Below are 21,079 nucleotides of genomic sequence, written 5' to 3' on the forward strand. Positions count from 1 at the left end.
ATTTTCCTTCCAAAAAACCTTGAGCCCTGCTTATTTTGGAAAAAAGTGACATGGTAGCCTCAGGCAATTCACGAATAAACTGCATTGCTGTCACCCCCTTCTATTCCAGCGGCTCCACCAGAACACCACTAGACTCAACCTTCTGAACCAAGAGCACTGGTCTCTCCCCTGCTTTTGATCCTGTCAGCCCAAATTCCCCTAAGCTGTAAAGAGGGAGAAGGAGGAGAAACAATCTCTCTAAGGACTCACTTTTCCTGGCTCTCATTCTAAGCCTGTATCATCACAACTGAGTGGTATGATCAATTTTTATCTATTTCATAAATATTCTGTGAACACTATACGCTAGACAAAATACATTAACGCATTTCAATCAAAGCTGCATGCAAACAGAAGTTTTTATAAGAATAAAAATATTCTTGCTGATCATCGCTAGACTGGTAGCAAAATTTATAATACGAACTCAGGTACAATTCCTGACCAATTCTCCTACTTCTCATATGAACTCATTTCAGTACTTCAAAAGGAAATATAGTTAATGTAATTTACTTGCATAGCAGAAAACTGATTAATGTCTTTTTTCCCCTCTTCTTTTCTTCATTTCTCTTTTTTTAATTTTTTTTTAACTTAAATTGACAATCCACTTTTTCTTGCAAAATAGATGTGGGGACTTTCCTGATGGTTTTCAGCCAAGTGGATATCAGCTAGCAGTATGCCCAGGCGGTCAGAAAGGCCAACGACATCTTTGTCTTTATCAAGAACAGTGTGGCCAGCAGGACTAGAGCAGTGCTTGTCCCTCTGTACTTGGCAGCTCAAATCCTGTGTTCAGTTTTGGCCCCCTCACTACAAGAAAGACTGGACTTTTTTTTTCTTTTACCTGGGAAGGAACACTTTTTGGCGGCTCAATTCGTATAGAAGGATCCCACTCTCCTGGAGGCAGGACTGTCACTTGGTCTAAAAATTCATCAATTCCTGACAACAAATCATTTCGGTCTTTTGCTTTATAGGCAACATCATGGAAAACCTACAAGAAGAAAGTACTCAACATTCGTTTTTATTTTATTTTTCTGAAAGAGTAACTGGTTATCATTATATAATGATTACACTTCATTAGTTTTTAAAAGACCTGGAAAACATAGGTCCTGAAAAGTTCCACTTCTGCTTTACCTGCATACTTTTGCATTAAAAGCTACCTGTATGCACATTCCTATGGACCATAAAATGAGGCAGTTTTATCTTCAAACTCAGAATGAATACTGAGTTCACTTTTAAAATTAAATAAAAAGTTAATCTTCAATATTCAGGCCATCAAATTCATGTACTATTGCCTGAATAATTCTGTCCTACTGCCACTGTACCACTGTGCTGTGCTAAATCAGGACAGAAAGTATTTCAAATGAGTTTCAAACCAAAACACAAGTTTTTATGAAGAATAAAAACTTCATTTGTATACATCTAGCTTAATTAAGTTTAAAAGACTACTTAAAAAGCACATGAAAACAATCCTCCAACTATTAAAAAACAAAACAAAACCAAACCACTGCACTGTTTTACAGATGACAACAGAAAACTCTGAATTGACAAACAGGTAGTATAAATTAAAAAAACAGTCCTTGAACCCCAAGATGTATTTTATACACAGAGAGAAGAAAATGTGCTAGTTTTGCTCTTAAAAAACTGTCTGCAGAAGATGATCCTAAATTGCTTGTGTACACTTGAAACCTGAACTGTTTGTCTCTAATTACCTGACCATTAAATTATCTGATCTTAAATTAGATCTTGTAAGCCTATTTAGGTCTTTTTAGACCACTAAATAATTCATATTTTTTCTATTTCAATGATCTACAGTATTCCTAAAAATCAGATCAGCCTACCTAAAAAAATCAGAACATGCAACTAAAGCTTTCAATATTCAGTTCTCACATTGAACAAAAACTCTGTTCACAGGCTGGTTACTCAACTGCAAAATTACAAGTTTCTGTTTTACATTTCCAAACTTCAAATTGTGCTACAGTAAAAAGTACCTGAATTTCTGCTAGATAACCCTAAAAATTATCAGCAATTCAGTAGGTGGCGCTCAATGTGAAGCCAAATTTAAAACATCCTAATTCTGCTCAGTAAGATGGCAACGATCTTAAGTTCCGATTCCCCTTTAAAACCAATAGGGCTCTTAATATATGACTTCAAATGGCAAGAGGAATTCTAATTTTAATTATTTGACTTTGGTTAGATAAAAAAAATACCTGTGATGACTCAATTCCATGCATTCTTAAAACCTTCTGTCCTGAACACTTACACAGTTTGTTGTGTCCTTTTTAACATACAGTGATTCGTATCAAAACCAGTTCTATATAGTCTTTCTGTTAACTGATTTAATACAAAAATGAAATCTATACACCAAAGCCAAAATAACTTTTTCAGAAATGCATTTAGGATTTCTTCAAGACAGACAAAGAGGAAAGTTAATTTACCATTATCTACTTCACCAACACAAGAAATAATTAACCGTTATTCATTAACCAGTTTGTGGGGGGTTTTTCTTTAACCTGTCACTCCAAAAACATTTCTTGAAATCAGGTGGTAAATATATTATTCTAGACTTTAACTACAAGCATTTAAAATACATCACTCACATCATCTGTCATAAGTGTTGCTATTGATCTTCCAATTTCATGGTACTGTGGAGCTTTTCCTACTGGTCCCAGCAATAAAAACAAAAACCTGTGGAGAAAGCAATGGAGATGAATATGGCTGACTCGTCTGCATGTACTCAGATGGGGTCTTTCAAACTAATGAAAATTCTCACATATATTTTTGCCTTTCAAAAGAGTAATCTGAAAATTACAAAGATAAACAAACACTGAAAAAAACCACCAAAAAACATGAATGTACAAATGTATGCCAAACACCACGTAACAGCCCAATACATCAATGTGCACAGAAAATCAAGTGTCCTCCACTGATGAAATGATCTGCTACCTTCATCATGGATGGGACCAGCATTTTGATATTCTGAACATCTGTAGTAAACATACCCACAGTATACTTGTGAGACCCATGATTCTGGGGGAGTAGGGGTGGGTGCACCAGGCTGGATGGCATATTGCAGACTGAAAACCACTTCAATGTATTAGCTGTAGATTGGTTACTCTAGTGTTAATCATGTAGATTTGAGCACACAATATTAAAAAAGGTCTTTCTACCACCTAGGTTATTCATACACTGAGTATTTGTATAGAAAAAACAGAGATTCAGGTCAGACAGTCTTTCAGACTTAGTGGGCTCTTCCCCACTGACAAGTTGTGTCACACTAAAGGGAATTATAACAATCTTCATGCCCATCTTTAAAAATGGCAACACAAGTTTGGAAGAATCACTGCTTTTACTCCAAGTCATCTATCAGTTTCAACTCCTGCACTTGCTTAAAACAGCATCATAACATATTTTATGCATTCAGAGATTTTTATGGCAGATCTCATTCATTCAAATTTTGCAGTAAATGACTGGCATAATGTTAAACAAAACTCTACACTTCTTGAGTTTAATACAGTATACATAAAAACTTTCAGCTACTTGAGATCTTAAATATTATTATCTTATTGTGTAAGTAAAGCCAGACTTTACAGGCATTTATTTACCGTGTAGGAACTGGAACCTCTGTGAGACCCGAGAGAAGCACAGCAGGGGAGAGCCTCACAAAAGCAATAATGGGTCTTTCTAAAAAATCTACTTCTCCCACTAACACATTTGATGCTTCTGCTCCTGAAGGAATTTTCCTCATGAAGTTCATATCAACCTATTCATACAAAGATGAAACAAGTGTTTATTCCCTTACATTTTTTTAGCAGAAATTTTGTAACATAATTACGTTTATCAGTATTTACTAGACATTTATGCTACAAAGAAAAATTAAAAAGCAAGTTAAGTATCCCACAGTACAGAAAAGACAAACACATTTAGAGAATGTCAGCCATCCAGCCAAATAATAATAAACTATTTTCTATAAGTTAGAATTACTAACACCTAGAAGACTCCAAACTGCATAATTACCTTTCTAATACTATAATGACAAACATTTTATGATAGGACATAAATTAACAAAATCTATGCACAATTAACTAAAGAGAGTTCATGTAATTACACATGGTTTCTAGAATGCAATGAGTTATTTCGCAGCTGTGTATTTCAAATGTGCCATAATTTTGAAAAATAATCTGTATGTTTATCTCTTCACCCATAAAGAATATGACAGCTGAAAATCTTCACATCCATTTCTATACATAATTACAGAAGTGCATTAGAAAGCGGTGCAGGACATGAACTCTGTGTTCACATACACACACACAAGCACCAGTTACATCTTTAGCTAGGGAACTTACAGATGGCCTCTTGAGTCCCACACCAAGTGTGCCACAACTACAGTGCCAGGAGGCTGACTCCTGTCCAACAGGAGACAAGGTAGGTGTACACAAGGACAGGCCAAGCAAAAATACAAAAACTGTGACAGAGGAGCAGGAATATATGGTACCTACCATGATTAGATCAGAACTACACTGTAAGTTAGCTTTCCTTACACAGAATTATTGAACTTGGCAAACCAATTCTCTTACTGTGTTTCGCAGTACAGATGACACTACAGACTAAGTTTTATAGTAAAAGCCATAATGGAACTTGCTCAGGAAATTTAAATTATGAAAGAAAAACAACAGATTTACAGTAGATTTTTTACAAGGTTTCCTTCAGAAAGTGATAGTATATGTTCCTAATGATTAAGATGTACAGTAACTTTTGTACAGGAAACTCATAATACATATACAGCAAATCCTCTTTAAAAGCTCTCTTCAGGAAAAAAAAAAAAAAACACAAACCAAAAAACAAACAACAAGAAGCTGAAGGAAATCTACAAAATTCTTTTCACATGAGACTCAACAACAGATCTGAAAATACCTCCATCTGCATGAGAAAGTACAGCAGCTGCACTCTTACGTTACCAAAATACTGAGAAAATCAAACAGTATGTTCCATCGCACTGGGAAGAATTTCAAAACATGTGACACATTTAGCCTAGACCATATTCTGACACTTGTATGTACAAGTTATCTCTAAGTACCTATGTCTCGTGTACACTGGTACGTCTTAGTTGTAACTAAGGGGGAAGTTACAACCAGCACATTTTTTGTTTCACAGTTAATTTGTGCTAAACACTAAGGTATTTAATGTTTACTTACCTTACTAAAATCAACGGTGCTGTTTTCTCTGCTTCCTCCTGTCCCAGTACCTTTAACATCTCCACTTTTCCCAGTGTCTAAGTTTCCAGGTGCTGACTGTGGAGATGCTAATAGCCCTAGATTAAAACAAAGAAGGTAAGTTCAAAATGGTGCATGAAGTGAATGGAGTGTGCAACACTACCAAAACTCAATGTGGCAGCTTGCTCAAAGCAAATGTGCATGTTATTCAGTACAACTGCCCTACATTAGTATCATAAATGCAACACTAACAAGTCACTGTGTTGACAAAATAATGACATAATTTAAAAAATTAAGTATTGCCCAAATGATGGCCATTTGCAAAACAGTCACCAGAAAACATCGCAGTTATTTCAACTGTAGAAAAAATAACTGCTGACATTTTAGTCATAACTGATATGGTAGTTAGTATATAGCACCTTCACCATACTAAGAAGTCCTCGGACACCAAATGCGAACACCTCTGCTATCTAGTCTGCTGTGTGGCAGCTACTGCAATTGTAAAAAGCATCAGCAGGCCTCAGGCTACAAATACAAGGAATGATATCCTAACTAAGCTGTACAAGTAAATTGTGTACTACGTGACGGACAGACAGTTTGCAAACCATGATTTCCATCAACAGACCAAAGTTCCTACTATTCATCTGACCAGATGTTACTATATGGAATATACACTTTAGCTTAAGAAGCATGCACAATGAGGTTATTCAAGTTCAACATACAGTTTCCCTCTAACACCTGCACCAAAACAAAACCATCTTATGTAGCTTGCTACACTGCCAGCAGCACTGAATTGCAGGTTCGGTAAAGGATGCAAAAGTCAATGTAACCCAAGTGTCCATACACACTGAATTCCATGTTGCATCATATACCCAATTAACATTTAAAAGCTGGTCTAGGCATGCATAGTCAAGCCCAAATCCCACCTTTCGGATTACAGAGCTTTTATTTGTTCAGTTTAACGTGCACTGGAAGTGCAATTGGCCTTCTTGCTTGTCCACACCTCTCAGCTGTGGTGACAGAACATGTTTTCACATGCTTTTGAAACCACACCTACACAAAGACTGAAGTCTAAACATCTATTACAAGGAGAAAGTTTGTATTTAAATCAAGTGTCACATTAGTCAAGATAAAAAATTAAGTCATCAGTGGCTACGTTTGGGCTATTGTTCTATCATAACTACTGCCACATAACTATTTGCATACCTCCATGTTTATAATTTAGCAACTTCGATATTTTTTAGCATTCAAATGACAACTGAATTCATTCTTTTTCACCCCTATATTTGTTTCCAAAGTAACTCTCTCAAAGAGTCATCTTAACAGAAAACATGCAGGTCCAAGCCTTTACAATTAATTTTCATTCTTACAATTCATAGGGATATAAGTGGTATGGGTAGTTTTTCCTGAAGCAAAAAATCAAATGAAGTTAATAGGCTGTAATTTCCTTCATAAATCCTAACATGCACAAGTAATGAGTTAACACTATAAATACTATGTTCAGTTAGCTAGACAACAAAAAATCCCCCCAAGAAAACATATTCTACTTTTCTGCTCCAAAATTTAAACATTATTCACAAGAATCACAGCATCAACCACCTGTGAAATCAGCTGATCAAAGTATTTAACTGCTTAAGAGTTGATGTGTTTGTAGTTGATGTGTTACAGAAGAGCAGTATAATATAAAAGTTTATACATATGAACTTTTTCTACTTTGTCCCCTCTTCCAGTAGCAATACAGGAAACTAAAAATGTTTGTAACTGATGAAAGATGAGTCATAATGCATCATTCAGCACTTTTCAGAAATGCACTGAGAGCAAGAGCAAGCACAGACTAGAACAAAAAGGGGAGAGAATCAAGGAGAAGGACAGAGAATAAGGATTCTACATATTAGCATAAACACTTATTATTTCAGTACTAAAGTGATACTGATTCTTCTGACATTTGTCTGATCTTAAACCATGTGTAAATAGTTTTCCTTTCTGTTGGCCTTGCAGTTGGACAGACTGCTGCTCTCACAAGACAAAACTGCTTAAATGTTTTCAGACCTGGGCAAGCATTTCATATGATGCTGCATTTCATTATGTGTATCAATCAATCCGATGTTTGCAAGGAAATTCTGAATAAAACGTTATCTTCTCTAATAGTGAAACACTTCAAATCTCACACTAATAAAAGAACTTATTTCCCTCTCTTCTCCAGTTCAGTAGATGCAAACTCAGAGGCTACCGCAAAAAGGACAACTACCTAGTAGTACTTTTCAGACTATGAGACAGAGAAATTTATCATTACCAAGCTACCAAGGGGATCATTAAAAACACACAGTACTCTTCTTGATGTTGTTAGTTAGGCAGATGTACCACCTGTCTCGTCCAAAAGACAACAATGGACTGAGTGTTGAGTAATTTGGATTATAACCTCTTAAGATCACTCAAGTCAAAGTATTTATAACTATTCCTTCACTAAAGATCATGTGCATTTTCTAGCAATTGTCTCACATCTCTGCTTCATATAAGATGGGAAGATATGACTTCAACACCTAAGTATGACTATTTCAATGTAATTATATAGACAAAGATTATATAATAAAAAACTTTTAAATATGAAGTCATACCATATTTATATTTGAGGAAATAAGAAGTAATTTTTAAAACTAAATTCCAATGCAGTCTTAATGTGAAAAAAATGTTTAAATTACTACTAGAAAGCAAGTATGCAAACCTTTCTGAATTACTATTTTCAGTAAGGAATTATTTTAAGAACAAAGCTGTTTTAAATGTTATTTTGCTCAGTTCTAAAGTACACTTATCAGTGAACCAAAAGACCTCTTTGCTGCTTTGCTATTGCTCAGACATCAAGAAAGCTCAAAGACAGTTGGTGAATTAACAGTGTTCATTTTTAGCTGTGACACAGTTCTCTTCCTAGCCTGACCAATGGAATTCATTATTCAATAGTTCTTCAACTGATAGCAAAATAAAAAAAAAAATTAAGAGAACTCTTTGTCTGGTTGACTTACTACGAACTGATGACTGGTTGATGAAAATTAAGTGGTAGACAGAAGGTTGTTCCTCTTCCCTCCTTTTACAGTAACTCACATTAAGCTCAGTAACCTTTCAGCTATTAATAGTAAAGACTAAAAAATAAAGTCTGAAGAACACAAGGCCAAGGACAGATGAATGCTAAACAGAAGAAAGTCACCTATTAGAAAATTAACACAGTTCCTAATGCTCATAGGAGGCAAAACCAACTCAATCACACAGATGTGGAAAATGTATTCAGATTGAAATATTATGAATTACTAGAGAGGTAATACAGAGCATACTCTACAGTAGAATAGAGAGGAAGATTTTATTTTTTTTTAATTAACACCAGGAAGATTACTTCCTCCTCAGGGTTTCCTTCCGATTCTGCCTCCCAAGAAAAAGATTAGTCCAGTTGCGGCTCTGAAGTCATAGTCTGAGAATGTCTTCAAAGGCATCTCTAAGGAAAAGGTGTCTTTCTGTGGTCAGATGATTACTTGAATTAAAAAAAGAGGGGAAACCCCAGAAAACAAAAATGTCTTCCATCATCGTTGGTGTTTAACATTCTCCGAAAAGACTTTTACTTATAATTAACTAGAAAACCATCCCTTTCAGATTTTTCCTTTATGAGAAACATCCCCTTGAGGAACAAAAGCAATTTGAATGCGATTTGGAAATTCTGGTGGAAAGCTTTATTAACGATGATAATAATAGCATAAAGTACTTTATTTTCATTTGTTTGTCTTCTCTTGTGTTCTAAAGACCTTGGGTCTGGCATGCTGTCATTCCTGTCAGACAAATGAGAACTGGAAAACCAATCACAGCTGTTACTTTACTTCTGGTTTCTAATTACCTTTGCAAGATGACCCATGAGAGAATAAACTTCATGTGAATGCTCTTAATTTCCCATAAGGAAGTCAGAGAAAGAGGTTTTTGTTTGTTTTTCTGAATTTAAGTAATGACGAGGCCCCTATACTTCATCTGAAGATAACAGCTTATGACACAGTTTGCTCTTTCCTTTTCAGTGACTTGGCTGCCGAATGTGAAAAGGCAGACAACCACAGCCTTTTCTTTATCAGCACTTTTTAGCTGCTATATGTAACAATGTGCTCTTATTTATTAAACAAGTGAGGAAATAGCCAAGAAAAGCCTCATCAATGGAAGACGTGTTTGAAATCAGCCCCTCTCCCACCCCACTACACACAGGTCTAAAGCAGACAAACCTATACACCAAGTTTTGGCAAGACAAATTTTTGAGAAGGGGAGGAAAAAAAACGCAGGAGGAGGTTGAAAGCTGAAAAGAAAGATGATCCCTGCCTTAAAAACGTGATCTACCTAGAGGTATCATGAAGTCTATAGCTAGGTAATAATTCTGCAAAAGCAAAGCAAGTATAAGACTACATCTGCAGAATGCATGAGTAATGAAACTTTTACTAAAAACAATTCAAGAAAAGTTGGAATGTTTTGACAGTTTCTTTCAACTAATCTATACATCTATATACCTTTTTACATATAAAGAACAAAGTCTTGCAAGACAAAAAACATAAAAAATTGCTGAGCTCCAATCTACAATTACAAACTCTTAACTACCTTCTCCAATTTTGCATATCAAACACAATAAAACACTGATTGAGTGTCTGATGCTGATGCAATCCACTAATGGAGAGTTATCTGGAAACAGTTGTAGGTGAACTGTACCCAAAAATTTCATCATAAAGTCCTACTGGTTTTAACAGCCATGGTTTTTAAAAGCAAAAAAGCAAAAATAAAACTGCTTGACAACTTCATTATACAACTAACTATGAACACTACTGATAATGGCATCCTTCCTAATTCTTTTCATATCATCTCTAATACTTCACCATATCTTCAGTTGTACCTATCTCAGGATAACAAACACTGTTTTAAAATATTAACCACTGATAAAACCAAAGCAAAACATGATATGGACTGTAGGTGAGTGAAAGGAAAAGGCCACCATTTTTGACATTTTGCTTATATATTACATTTTAAAGCCATATTACTTTTTAATTATATAAATGAATGTTAATTAAAGAATTTTTTGCTTGCTTTAGTTAAAAGCTAAAAAGTTAAAAATGCCAAACAAGAAAACAGTCACAACTGAGAAGAAATAAACATGCAGGCAGAGGTAATAGTTATCATATTCCTTTGTGCCCAAGTTATGTGCCAAAAACATCGCAATGCAAGTGATCCAGATGCAGAGAGCATCACACATGGACAGTTTAAATTTCAGTAGTTGCCTGGTGTTTTGCCAATATTTTCCTCTGTCTTCTTTTCCTGGCTTTCCTGCAATTCTAAGTCCTCCTCGGGTGGATGAATTACTACTGAGGGAATGTCATCACTGGCAGGTGACACCAGCAATTCCTTGCCCTCAAGTGGACTTGGTTGGGCACTTGTGGTTGGCAGGAGACTGCACGTAGGACTGGAGGGTGGTGTGTTTTGAGGGGTAGTTACAGGTGTTGTACACCTCGAGGCTGCCGGGGTTCCAGCTCTTGAAGAAGGAAGAAGGTAACTGAGAAGAACTGACAAACGGCTTTCTCTTCTCAGGGAAATATTTGAGGCAGAGAGACCTGTTCGCAAAGAGTGGCGGGAGGCTGAAAGGCCTTCCCCTGAGATAAAACAAATGGAACACCATGAGGCTTACAAAAGGGATATATTAAATTAAAAAAAAATAAAACAAAAAACCAAACCCACACAGAAACAAATATACATTAACAATTTACATAGCAAATTGCAAGCTTTACAGGCCAAAGTGTCATACTCATGCAAGTAAGACAAGAGATAAGAGTAAATCTGATTTCAGACATCACAGAAGTCAGAAATTACTGAGAAGTACTAATTAGAATGCCAAAGATCTGTGGGAGAAGCTATTACCTTATTTTTTATCTCTTGAAACTGACTCTTAATCTTTTCTAGAATAATTTCTTATTCCAAACTGCACAGCAGATACTGTTAATGCCATCCAAAAAATACACTGAAAAATCATTAGCAACCAAAACATTAAAATACTTCAGTTAACTCCATTCACTATATACAAAAAAATTTTTATTTTTAAAAAGTGAACATGATCAAACATATCCAATTGTGTTAAATGCAACTGTCTTCCAATATAAGCCTTGTTTTACTAAGAATTTTCCCAGGCAGTTGTAGCCTCAACACATATTTTTGAAGAGGGCACAAAAATGAGATACATAGTCCCTTCTCCATTTCCTCTTGCTATGACTTACCAGTAGCCCCATATGCCTAAAATCAAACACATTTCTCCAAATCCATTGTTATTTTTCTTGCCCTATCCAGCTTCAGTGTCTCACTAATTTCACACGAAGAGAACATAGTCTTGTGATGGTTCCCTCAGACTGGAGTTTGCAATGGATTTCAGTTCTTCCTTAAGCAGGAAAAGAGACTGTTGATACTCGTGTAAGCACTTCCATTAGAAGTTTTAGCAATACCATTTCTCCTGTTTACCAAAACCACTTTTCCTGGGACGGTAGTCTCCTTGAAAAGATTACTGATTACTTCTCCTACAATGCCTGAAACCCAAAACATGCTGTTTTCATGTACCATGCCATCGAGCAAGGAAATATCGAAGTAGACACGTTTACTCTCACATTTATAGTAGCCACTACTGAGACCAGTACACTGAACAACCCTAGAATAATTTACAAGAAGGATAAAAAGCATGCCTAGGTAAAGGTCACATACATTCCCCTTCCCCCCCCAAACAATGAAAGACTGGACCCTACAGATACAAACCTGATTTAAAATAAGAACAAAAGAATCAAAATCAACTATTAAAACAACAAAACTGTAGTGCAGTAAAGAAAATAGGACCAGCAGAGCAAACTGGTTGATTTTGCCTGTATTAATCACTACAGTAATAGCTAGATTTCTGTCAGTATACTTGTGATAAATCATGAATATGAGATGTCCTAAACAGACACACCCCTCTAAGGAGCCTAAGAAGTACTATGCACATATGCATTTTCAGTTTACCAGTTTAGAGGATCACTGTAGGATTATAAAGAAAAAAGTAAATCGGTATATGTTGAGAAAAAGTTCACCATATTATACTGGTTTCTTATTTCAGCATATATCCCACATTCTGTTGTCGAAATAGTATTATGAAAAAAATATGCTGGAAAGTGGAAGTAATACACAAAACTGACAAGCAAGAGACCTTAAATACAAAATTCTCAGAATTACAACTGGAAACAGGTGTTCAAGGATGGGAAAAACCAAGTCAGTGTGAGAAATTTTCATATTTGTTGAACAAAACAGGAGACTTGGGAGTTTCATAAGACAATACACTCGTATAAATTTGGTGCATTTTCAGTCTTGAAAAAAAAAAAATTCTGAAACTACCAGAGAAATATTTAAGCATACATCTTATACTCCCTGCCTAACAAAAAGTATCAGTAAGCTTGGGCATTTGCTGTAGAGTACTCCAGAGTATGTAGCTCCTAATGAGTACTTAACTAAGTGAAACATATTCTATGCAATGAGGTATCTTTCAAGACAGGAAAAGAAGTTCCCTTCGAGGACAGTTTCATGAAATCCTTAGTTTTCACTAGATTAAAAAAATTTTATGTGTCTTAGTTAACGCAAGGCAAAAGAAAACAGATGGAAACAGGTCACAGAAATACAAGTAAGCTGCTCTGCAGCACATATTGCTATTTGGAGTTTGGAACTGGATGTCTAGATTAGATTTTCAGGAATTGGTTCAAAACAAGATGTGGTGCAGCTTCTAAAAACATTGCTAATACTTTTCTTGGGTTTGGGATTGTTTTTCCCCATTAGATCCTTTTCTACAAAACCAGTTAAAAATAAAGAGTGTCCTAGCTAAATGTACTATCTTCACCATTGGCATGGTGAACTTTTTCTAGTCATATTAACATAACAACACTGGAATAAAACACATTAATTGTCAGCATCACTGAACTCATTCTATGATCACTATGTCAATCTCTTGTGCAAAGACTGTATAAGCAAGTAGCATCCATTTTATACACACATATAAAGTTATGCCACGATGCTGAAATTCCTCAAACACTGCACATTTTATACAAGCATATACTAAAAAACATTAGGACCAATGTAGGTCTATTTCTATACTTCAAAATAATAATGCATGCTGTGGTATACAGGCAGGAGTAGAATGTTTGAGTAAATTAAAAAATATCCAGAAACACCATCCACATTATTGTTAGTTCTTTGCTCACGAAGAGGGAAACACTTATCTGCTATTACCAGCTGAGCTTTCCTTCATCTCCCAGTGAGAACATTATTTACCAGGTTAGTACAAACTGGATGCTACAACTTATCTCACCATTTCGTTCAAGCAAGTGAGGGTCAGAATGTTTCTTGCCTATATCTGCGAAAGACCGAACCAGAGGAATCCGACTGCTGAATTTTTTCTCATTCTGATGATGGTGCCTTTTTAGGAGAGCTTCTCTCACATTCTCTCGTATGGATTCATCCAGTTGGCCAGAGGCAATCATGTTGTCCAAAACCATATCTATATAATACAAGAACAAAAAAGGAAATTATATAGGTAGCTATCAAATCTCTCCTTCATCACATTCCAGCACTGTAGTTGCACCAAATTAGAAAAAAAAGTTAATCTATTCTAATAAAAATCTTTTCTTTAACAAAAAAGTCATCTTCAAGAATCCAGAAGAAATTTTCAAATGTCACTAAACAAGCAGATGTGAGAATAAGGAAAGCACAACATGCAGATCCAAGAGACAATATTTATTAGTAGCATCATTTCAAGAAATAAATTACTTAATATTTTATAATGTATTGGTATTTACTTCAACTTCCAATGGTGACTTTTTTGAATGGGAGTATCTAATGTAATTAACAACCCTACACTAGAAGTGAGTACACAAAGACAGAAATATGATGGAAAACAGACATGACAGTCTTAACCCAGTGTTACTTAAACTAAATAAAAGTGAAAGTTACTACAGAATGAGATGAATTCCGTAACTCCTCTGCCATCTTTGGATGCCCTAAGATCCCGAGACTCTCTACTGAACTTCATGTGATTCACATGCTTTAGAGGAGGAAGTGTAAAACAATATCTAGCAATATCATGTAAAACTAACTAATCATCTGCCAAACAACATCGAGTTTCAAAAGAGCATCTCAGCAGTATGCTCACACCAGGAAAGAAAGCCTCCATATCAGGGAAAGTATCTACTGTGATTTCTTAGCTGCCCTTTTTTTTAAATAATAGAAAGTAAAATAAATCCATAGAAAAGGCCCAACCAGCATAAGGCAACAAAAACCTATATGACGACTTGTCAAATACAGATTGCCAATGGTATCTAATGTATTGAGAACTTAACTGCAGTGCTAAACTGAAATGACATAGAACTTTTCACAATGAAAAATGTTACAGTTCAGGATACCTTACTAACAAAATTCTATGCAGCAAAGTGTCTGTCAGTACAGTGCAGCTTCCTTCTGGGATTACTGGTAACACACAGCCATTTGTTAGAGGTTCTCAGAAGGAAACCTACCACCTTCTCCCTCCTTTTTGAATAAGAAACAATAATACCTACTAGGTATTCCTGGTTCATGGGAACAAGATGATACATTTGTATACCAAAGACTGTTACCCTACATACTTCACAATGGTACCTAAAATTAACTTGAAATAAATTCATAAAATCCCTTAAGACATCCTAGTTCCAACTAAAATACTATCAAGAGTACTATTTACATAGAATTAAGCAATAAGTATTTTTTTATGAACTAAGATTATTGTTAAATTCAATTATTAAAAATAATATCATAAACAAAAACATTACATTTACAAACAATGCATTGAATGCTCTTGTTCAGTAAGTAAAGAAAATAGGTAGACAATGACAATTTCCTGAGTGAATTTTGAAGATTTCAAAACAAGAAAACATTTCAAGCACTGCCAAAGTTTTTAAGGCCAAAACACCTTGTCCACATACATGTTAGTCTGCCCTAATTCTAGTATGATTCCTGCAAATGCAATCCACTGTGTGGTACCTGTAGCAAGAGATACCAGGAAAATTGCTTACAATTAATTCAAAGACATTCAGGCTAAGCAGATATATATAATGTACACAGATATGTACGTGTGTATGTGTATATATTATATATACATGAAACTCTCCAAAGCTGACTGTGTATCCCAAATGACGATGTGATTAGTGAGGACACTCAACATAGTAGGTCAAACAACATGTATGAAATTTATTTCTGCTCACCTCGTATAAAGGTGAAAAAAATACCAGATGTGCAACAACCAACTGCACTAATGGCATCAAGTTAACATCAGTCAAATTATGATTAATAATTATGGTACTAAAGTGCACAAATAACTCCTAAAATGTTCTGGCAGATATTTACAATTCATCTGTAGAAACAAAGACAAAGAACACATTCAGCGATTAGAACATAAAGGCAAATTCTGGGCCTCATCCTAAAATACATGCGAAAGGAGTTCCTACTCATCCAGTGTAGTTTTTTGTATGTGAAGTTTGTAGAAACCAAATTCCTTACAAACAGATCAAGAAAACTGCAGTAAGCATGCACATACCTGTTTCTTCAATATAGTATTTCAAGAACATAAAGACACCACCAAAACCACCTCAAATAGATTAAAACTTAGAAATATTTTTAAAAAGTTTTGCTGCAACCTGCTATCTCATCAAGTGTGTTTGCTCTCATGTCCAACATGACCGTCCCATTTAGAATACAGCTTCGCAGTTCAAAGAGACTGTGCAGAGACAGAGTTGCTACATAAGGCTTGCTCCATCGATCACCGCCATCTTCAACATCCTCTTCAAATTTCAGCCACCTGAAAAGCATTCACATACACATACTTATATTTCTCCTGGAAAGAAAATTGGGCAAGTAATCCTATCCTTCCATGTGGCTCCGGCATAACACGGAACAGGAAATCGCATGAAACCAAATCACACCACCTTTCATTTTCTCAGACAGCCCAACTGATTGACATTTTTATCAGGCCTTTTAACCACACTCAAATGTTTTAGTTTTTGCCCATTTTTTCTCTTTTGGTTTGAACAATACCTGTCTATTCACACATTCTTGTCAAGAGTACTGATTTGCATATCTTGATTTTGTCAGTATTTTAGGACTAGAAAGTTGTCTGAAACACACCATATAGGATATTCAAGTCTCCTAAGGGTTCTACGTCAGATATTTAAGAACTGGGCAATACTAATATGTGCAACTATAAACTGATCTTGATTCCAACTCACAGGCATTATGCAAATCAAACTTCTGCAAAAGCTAGCATGCAACAAGGTAGCTGGAAGTACTGAATGCAGAAGAATTTATTACAACGCATATGTAGAGGAAAGCAACTAAACCAGCATAGGAAAAAACAATCATAGCATCCTGTAATGTTCATGCATGTAATTTGCAAAAAACTAGTCAAATACTACCCAAGAAAAACATAATGCCTGGATTTCTTTATGTCTGAGTGAGAAAAAAATGACACCAATATATCGGCAATAATATACCAGAGAGATACCACTCTATGGACAAACAGCTGTATTAGTAACTCAGTGTAGTCCTACCTTTCACAATGTTCAGTATGATCAGTACTAGGAAACTGAACACACCACCAACCAGTAAGACTGAGGGTCTCTTGAGAAACCATATTGATTCTTTCAAAGTTGGACAAAAAAACCCAGAAGTTTTGTTTGACTGAGCACGACTTGAGTAGACAACTCCTAGTTAGTGAAGATGCTAACCCAAACCCGGCTTACAAATCACTATAATATTGTTGGGAGGAAAGGTTTAAAAGTAGAAGAATGGTAGAAGGATGGTAGATTCGCTCAAGTGACCTTGCAGCTGGGAATGCCGAGGTCTGGAAAATAACAGTGTGGGAAACCCCACATACAATGCCTGTGCTGTTTATCCTCTGTCTGTTTTGAGAAGTAGAATCTCTGTGTAGAGATAATAGAGGTCTTTAGAGAGACTTGGAATCACTCCTACGGACATGCTTGAGCTCCCTATCTTGGGAGAAAGATCAAAGCTCAGAGATTATAATAAAGTACAGGGGGATAAAAGCATGGTGGTAAACTACACATGCGCAGGCCTTTCACACATGGGTGCAAACAGCAAGCCCACTGCCCATCAGGATGGACTGAGCCTAACAGTGCCGGCGTTCCTGCTTGTGTGTCTCAGTCTGGGTGCTGCTTCAGAGTCCTCCAGTCAGCAAAGTAATGAAACAAATTTAACCTTTGCATTTCAGTTGTGGTTTTGTGGGTGTTCTGGTTGCCTATGTGTGTCGACTCACACGCGTATACCTTGAAACAATCTACTCCCAGCATACCTAGCCGTTTCTCTCCATTCATATTCTTCTCCATCCCTGAAGTAAAGTTCATCCATTTCAGTGAAGAGATCATGAGGAATGTGCTCATCGTCATCTTCAGTACCCAAGATAAACTGCACCCGTTGAGATGGTGTGTCTTGAAGAAAAGAAGAAACTTAACAATTAAAAGAATTAATACTTATATTACACAAGAAACACCACGTAACAGTAAAAATTCCTGCTCTCAGCTAGAAATGTGCAGCACAACATCTTCTTTAAGAGGGAAGAGGAACAAAAGAAACATGGACATTTCTTTAAAAGGAGGCTCTCTGAAAATTTTGCATTGTTTGTGAAAACAAAACATCTGAAAACTTACGTTTATGAAAAGTAATTAAGTATTTTTAGCTCTTCCATAGATTGCCAATGTGAAAAAAAATCAACAGCAAAACTGGCTAAAAAAAAGTAAAAATTAATAAACCAAAAGGTTAGAAACCTTGTTTTCATTTCGAGAACAAAATAAATGATACCATCATAACACAGACACTCAGGAGAAAATGAGTAAACAAAACAAGTTGTTGGAAAAAAACAGCCTGACTGCCCAAATAATAGCTGAAGATACTCAATTGCGAGTACCTAGGTACTCATACTGTTAGAGCAGAAGACTTATCCTATGTTAGTAGCAACAGGCCATAGAAAAGAAAAAAAATAATTTTTTCATTGTGTAGTAGGAGTACTATGTATAAATTGCCATAGCAAAGCAGAAGCTATGCAGCTAAAGTGTTGAGGAAATATTTTACCTTCTCATAAGATAATGCTCATTGGAATAGGCTCAGTAAAAACTTGTAAGGAAATTAAACAATCTCTATTGATTAAAAGTAAGTACTGGATTTCACTGCTATGACCAAAACTTAAAAAAAAAAAAAACACCAATAAAAGCACATGGTTTTAGATCCTTTTAATACCTATACAAAGATTTTGTTTCAACTCAAGTAGATTTTCAAATTACAACAGTTCAATAATGTAGTAATTATAATGTTATCGCAGGAAGGTCAGAGACAGAAGATCCAGGTAAATCTCAATTTTAAAAATTGTACTTTTTTCACTGAAACATCACTCTCACAGCTATGAGATGTGAACATACAACTGTATGCTTCTAGTGTAGAAGGAAGAGCACCCTTTAGATTTAGACATAAGATCTGAATTACTAACAAACTTCATTCAAATTTGAATTTTGCTTATGCATTGATGTTCTGGCATAGCTCATCATCCAGTAACAGTTTTGAAATGAGCTCTTTTGAATGCAAACAACATTCATTATCAGACCCATAGCAGATTGTTTCTGTCCCAAAACCAGTACACCCCAAGAATCCTGCCATATCCTGTGTATCCAGGATAAAGAAGTAACCAGAACAGAGAACTGATTTTCTATCAATTTAATATCACTTGGTGCTTCAAAAACCATATAGCAAGACTCTACAAACATAATGTCAATTCTAATAATTTACATTTGGGAGGGGAAACCTTGAAGATGGATGAAACCAAGAACCAGAGGAGAATGGCAAAAGGAGACTCGTCAAAGCATTTCCATTGGAAGACTCCTTTTTTTTCAGGTACTGGCCCCGTGCAGAATATGGTTCTAGTTATAGAAAGCTAACAGTGAACAGCATGATGTCCACACTGGAATTCAAACATTGCAGTGTAGCCTGCCCATTCACTGCAGTCTAGGAATAAAAGTGGACATAGGGTCTTGAAGAAAAACTGCTAAGAGTACTGCCAAATAATTTCATTTCAGAGAATTATAAGAAAAAATTATCATCTCTTGAGGATAAGAGGTAGACTGGGGGGCAGTTTATGATCCAAACCACAAACTTAGGAGGCAGTACAATTCCCTTACTAACAGACAGCAAAAAGGTTCAAGTAAATACTTAGATCATTGATCAAATTACCATGGCAAACGCTGCTTCACAGCTACATTCTTACTTTTAAAAATCAGACGAAGAAGCATACACGACTACACAATCTGAAAAAAGGTGTCTAATTTAAATAACACAGATTTTCATGCTACAGGAGAGCATTACAAAGCTCTAGTCTAACCTATTCAGTGCAGGCTGCTGAACATTCATGTGGACAGCTGGACCAAGTCCAACAGCTTATGACTTAGATAAAACACAACCACAAAATCCTTGTCTGGTTGTACATAGAAAGACGTTAATTACAGTGAGAATAAAAGAAGTAGCACAAAACAAGCAACATTTAAGCAGAGTTAACTACTACAAGTTTATTTTCAAGAGAGGCAAAGAACTCGCACAACAAATTTCTTACCATATGATGGAGATTCTCGACCATCCTCTCTGTCAGTTTCTTTTTCTTTTTTCCTTCTGTGATGCCTGTGCCCACGATGTCTATGCCGTCGACGGCCTGGCTTTCCAAGTGGGACATGAACTCCAATATACACAGCTCTGTGGCCTGTTTAAAATGAAATAATTAAAGACAAACTGATCTGCTGCCCATATTTAGCGTCTAAAGACAAGGGGTTTGAGAAAAAGAAATCCAAAAGCACTTGACAAAACTACCTGCAGTAAACTACTAAGAGCATTTCGTTTCTGTCCTCCCAGGGTGCCAAGTAACCAGTGCTAGACTCATTTCCCTGATAAATTGGGCCATATTCTTACTCAGTTTAAAAATTCAATTGGGAAACAAGTAATACATAAATATAAGCTTGATCAATAACACTGAAAGAAACTACTGGATAAACATGAAGCCAAGGCAGAGGAATTACACAATGCTCCTCTTTTTTGCAGGGATTCATACCAGGACAGTCACTAGAATGGCATAAATGTAATCTCCTGGTTCAGCTTATTAACATCATTAAGAAACTGACCCATCATTTAGAGTCTGCAAGGAGTTTTCTCTTCCTGAAAGAGCTGCCAACATTTCCTCAAGTAGCATGTCACACATCTAGATGGAACTGATGTTCAATTATACCATTAATTTACTACCAGGAACATAATAAGAACTTATGTTTTGAAGTGTATGCCAACACCTCAAATAACTTACAGAGAGGCTGATATTTTTTTCCTATCCTAGATTTTTTTTTAATAAATTTAGGAGGACATTCTCAAATTAATAGACTGTTCTTTAAATCATATACTTTCAACATTTTGTTTTTCCTTTGACCTTTCACATTAAGACAATACTATCATCAACTTGGCAAAAGAAATCAATCAACAGACTGTTACGAACATATTACTACCATGTCTCCTGTAATGGAGATAGCATATACAATAGCATTTCAATTCCTATTTAAACAAACAATCTCCGGAAGAGACATATTAACTAGAAGCCTGGAGGTTAACACTAAATATTCTGTTTCATACTGCAGAAGAGTTATTTCAGAAGACTGACATTAGTCAAAGGAAAAGGAAGTGGTTTTCCAGCTCTTAGACAAATTCAGCAAATTTAC

The 21,079-nt window shown here is 35.7% G+C and overlaps 1 protein-coding gene across 11 annotated transcripts in view; it reads right to left on the reverse strand.

Moving 5' to 3' along the window:
• The window catches only part of SLC4A7 (solute carrier family 4 member 7), a 93,754-nt gene that overhangs the window by 26,662 nt on the left and 46,013 nt on the right, over positions 1-21,079 (reverse strand). For 9 of the 11 annotated variants that reach the window (XR_003526984.1, XR_003526983.1, XR_003526982.1 and 6 more), the window contains exons 3-10: positions 19,939-20,082; positions 17,638-17,773; positions 15,968-16,128; positions 13,612-13,800; positions 5,226-5,341; positions 3,636-3,793; positions 2,631-2,718; positions 875-1,021 (exon numbers count right to left, since the gene is read on the reverse strand). Coding sequence is in view for 7 of the 11 variants with exons in the window: in XM_027639076.1 (XP_027494877.1) it covers positions 875-1,021; positions 2,631-2,718; positions 3,636-3,793; positions 5,226-5,341; positions 13,612-13,800; positions 15,968-16,128; positions 17,638-17,773; positions 19,939-20,082 (1,139 nt within the window). In the remaining 4 variants the exon portion in view is untranslated. Of the gene's footprint in view, positions 1-874; positions 1,022-2,630; positions 2,719-3,635; positions 3,794-5,225; positions 5,342-10,525; positions 10,895-13,611; positions 13,801-15,967; positions 16,129-17,637; positions 17,774-19,938; positions 20,083-21,079 lie in introns of all 11 variants that reach the window. The other 2 variants (XM_027639081.1, XM_027639080.1) reach the window with 2 other exon arrangements.

This window comes from Corapipo altera, unplaced genomic scaffold, assembly GCF_003945725.1.
Source record: "Corapipo altera isolate COAL_440 unplaced genomic scaffold, ASM394572v1 44, whole genome shotgun sequence".
Lineage (NCBI taxonomy): Eukaryota > Metazoa > Chordata > Aves > Passeriformes > Pipridae > Corapipo > Corapipo altera.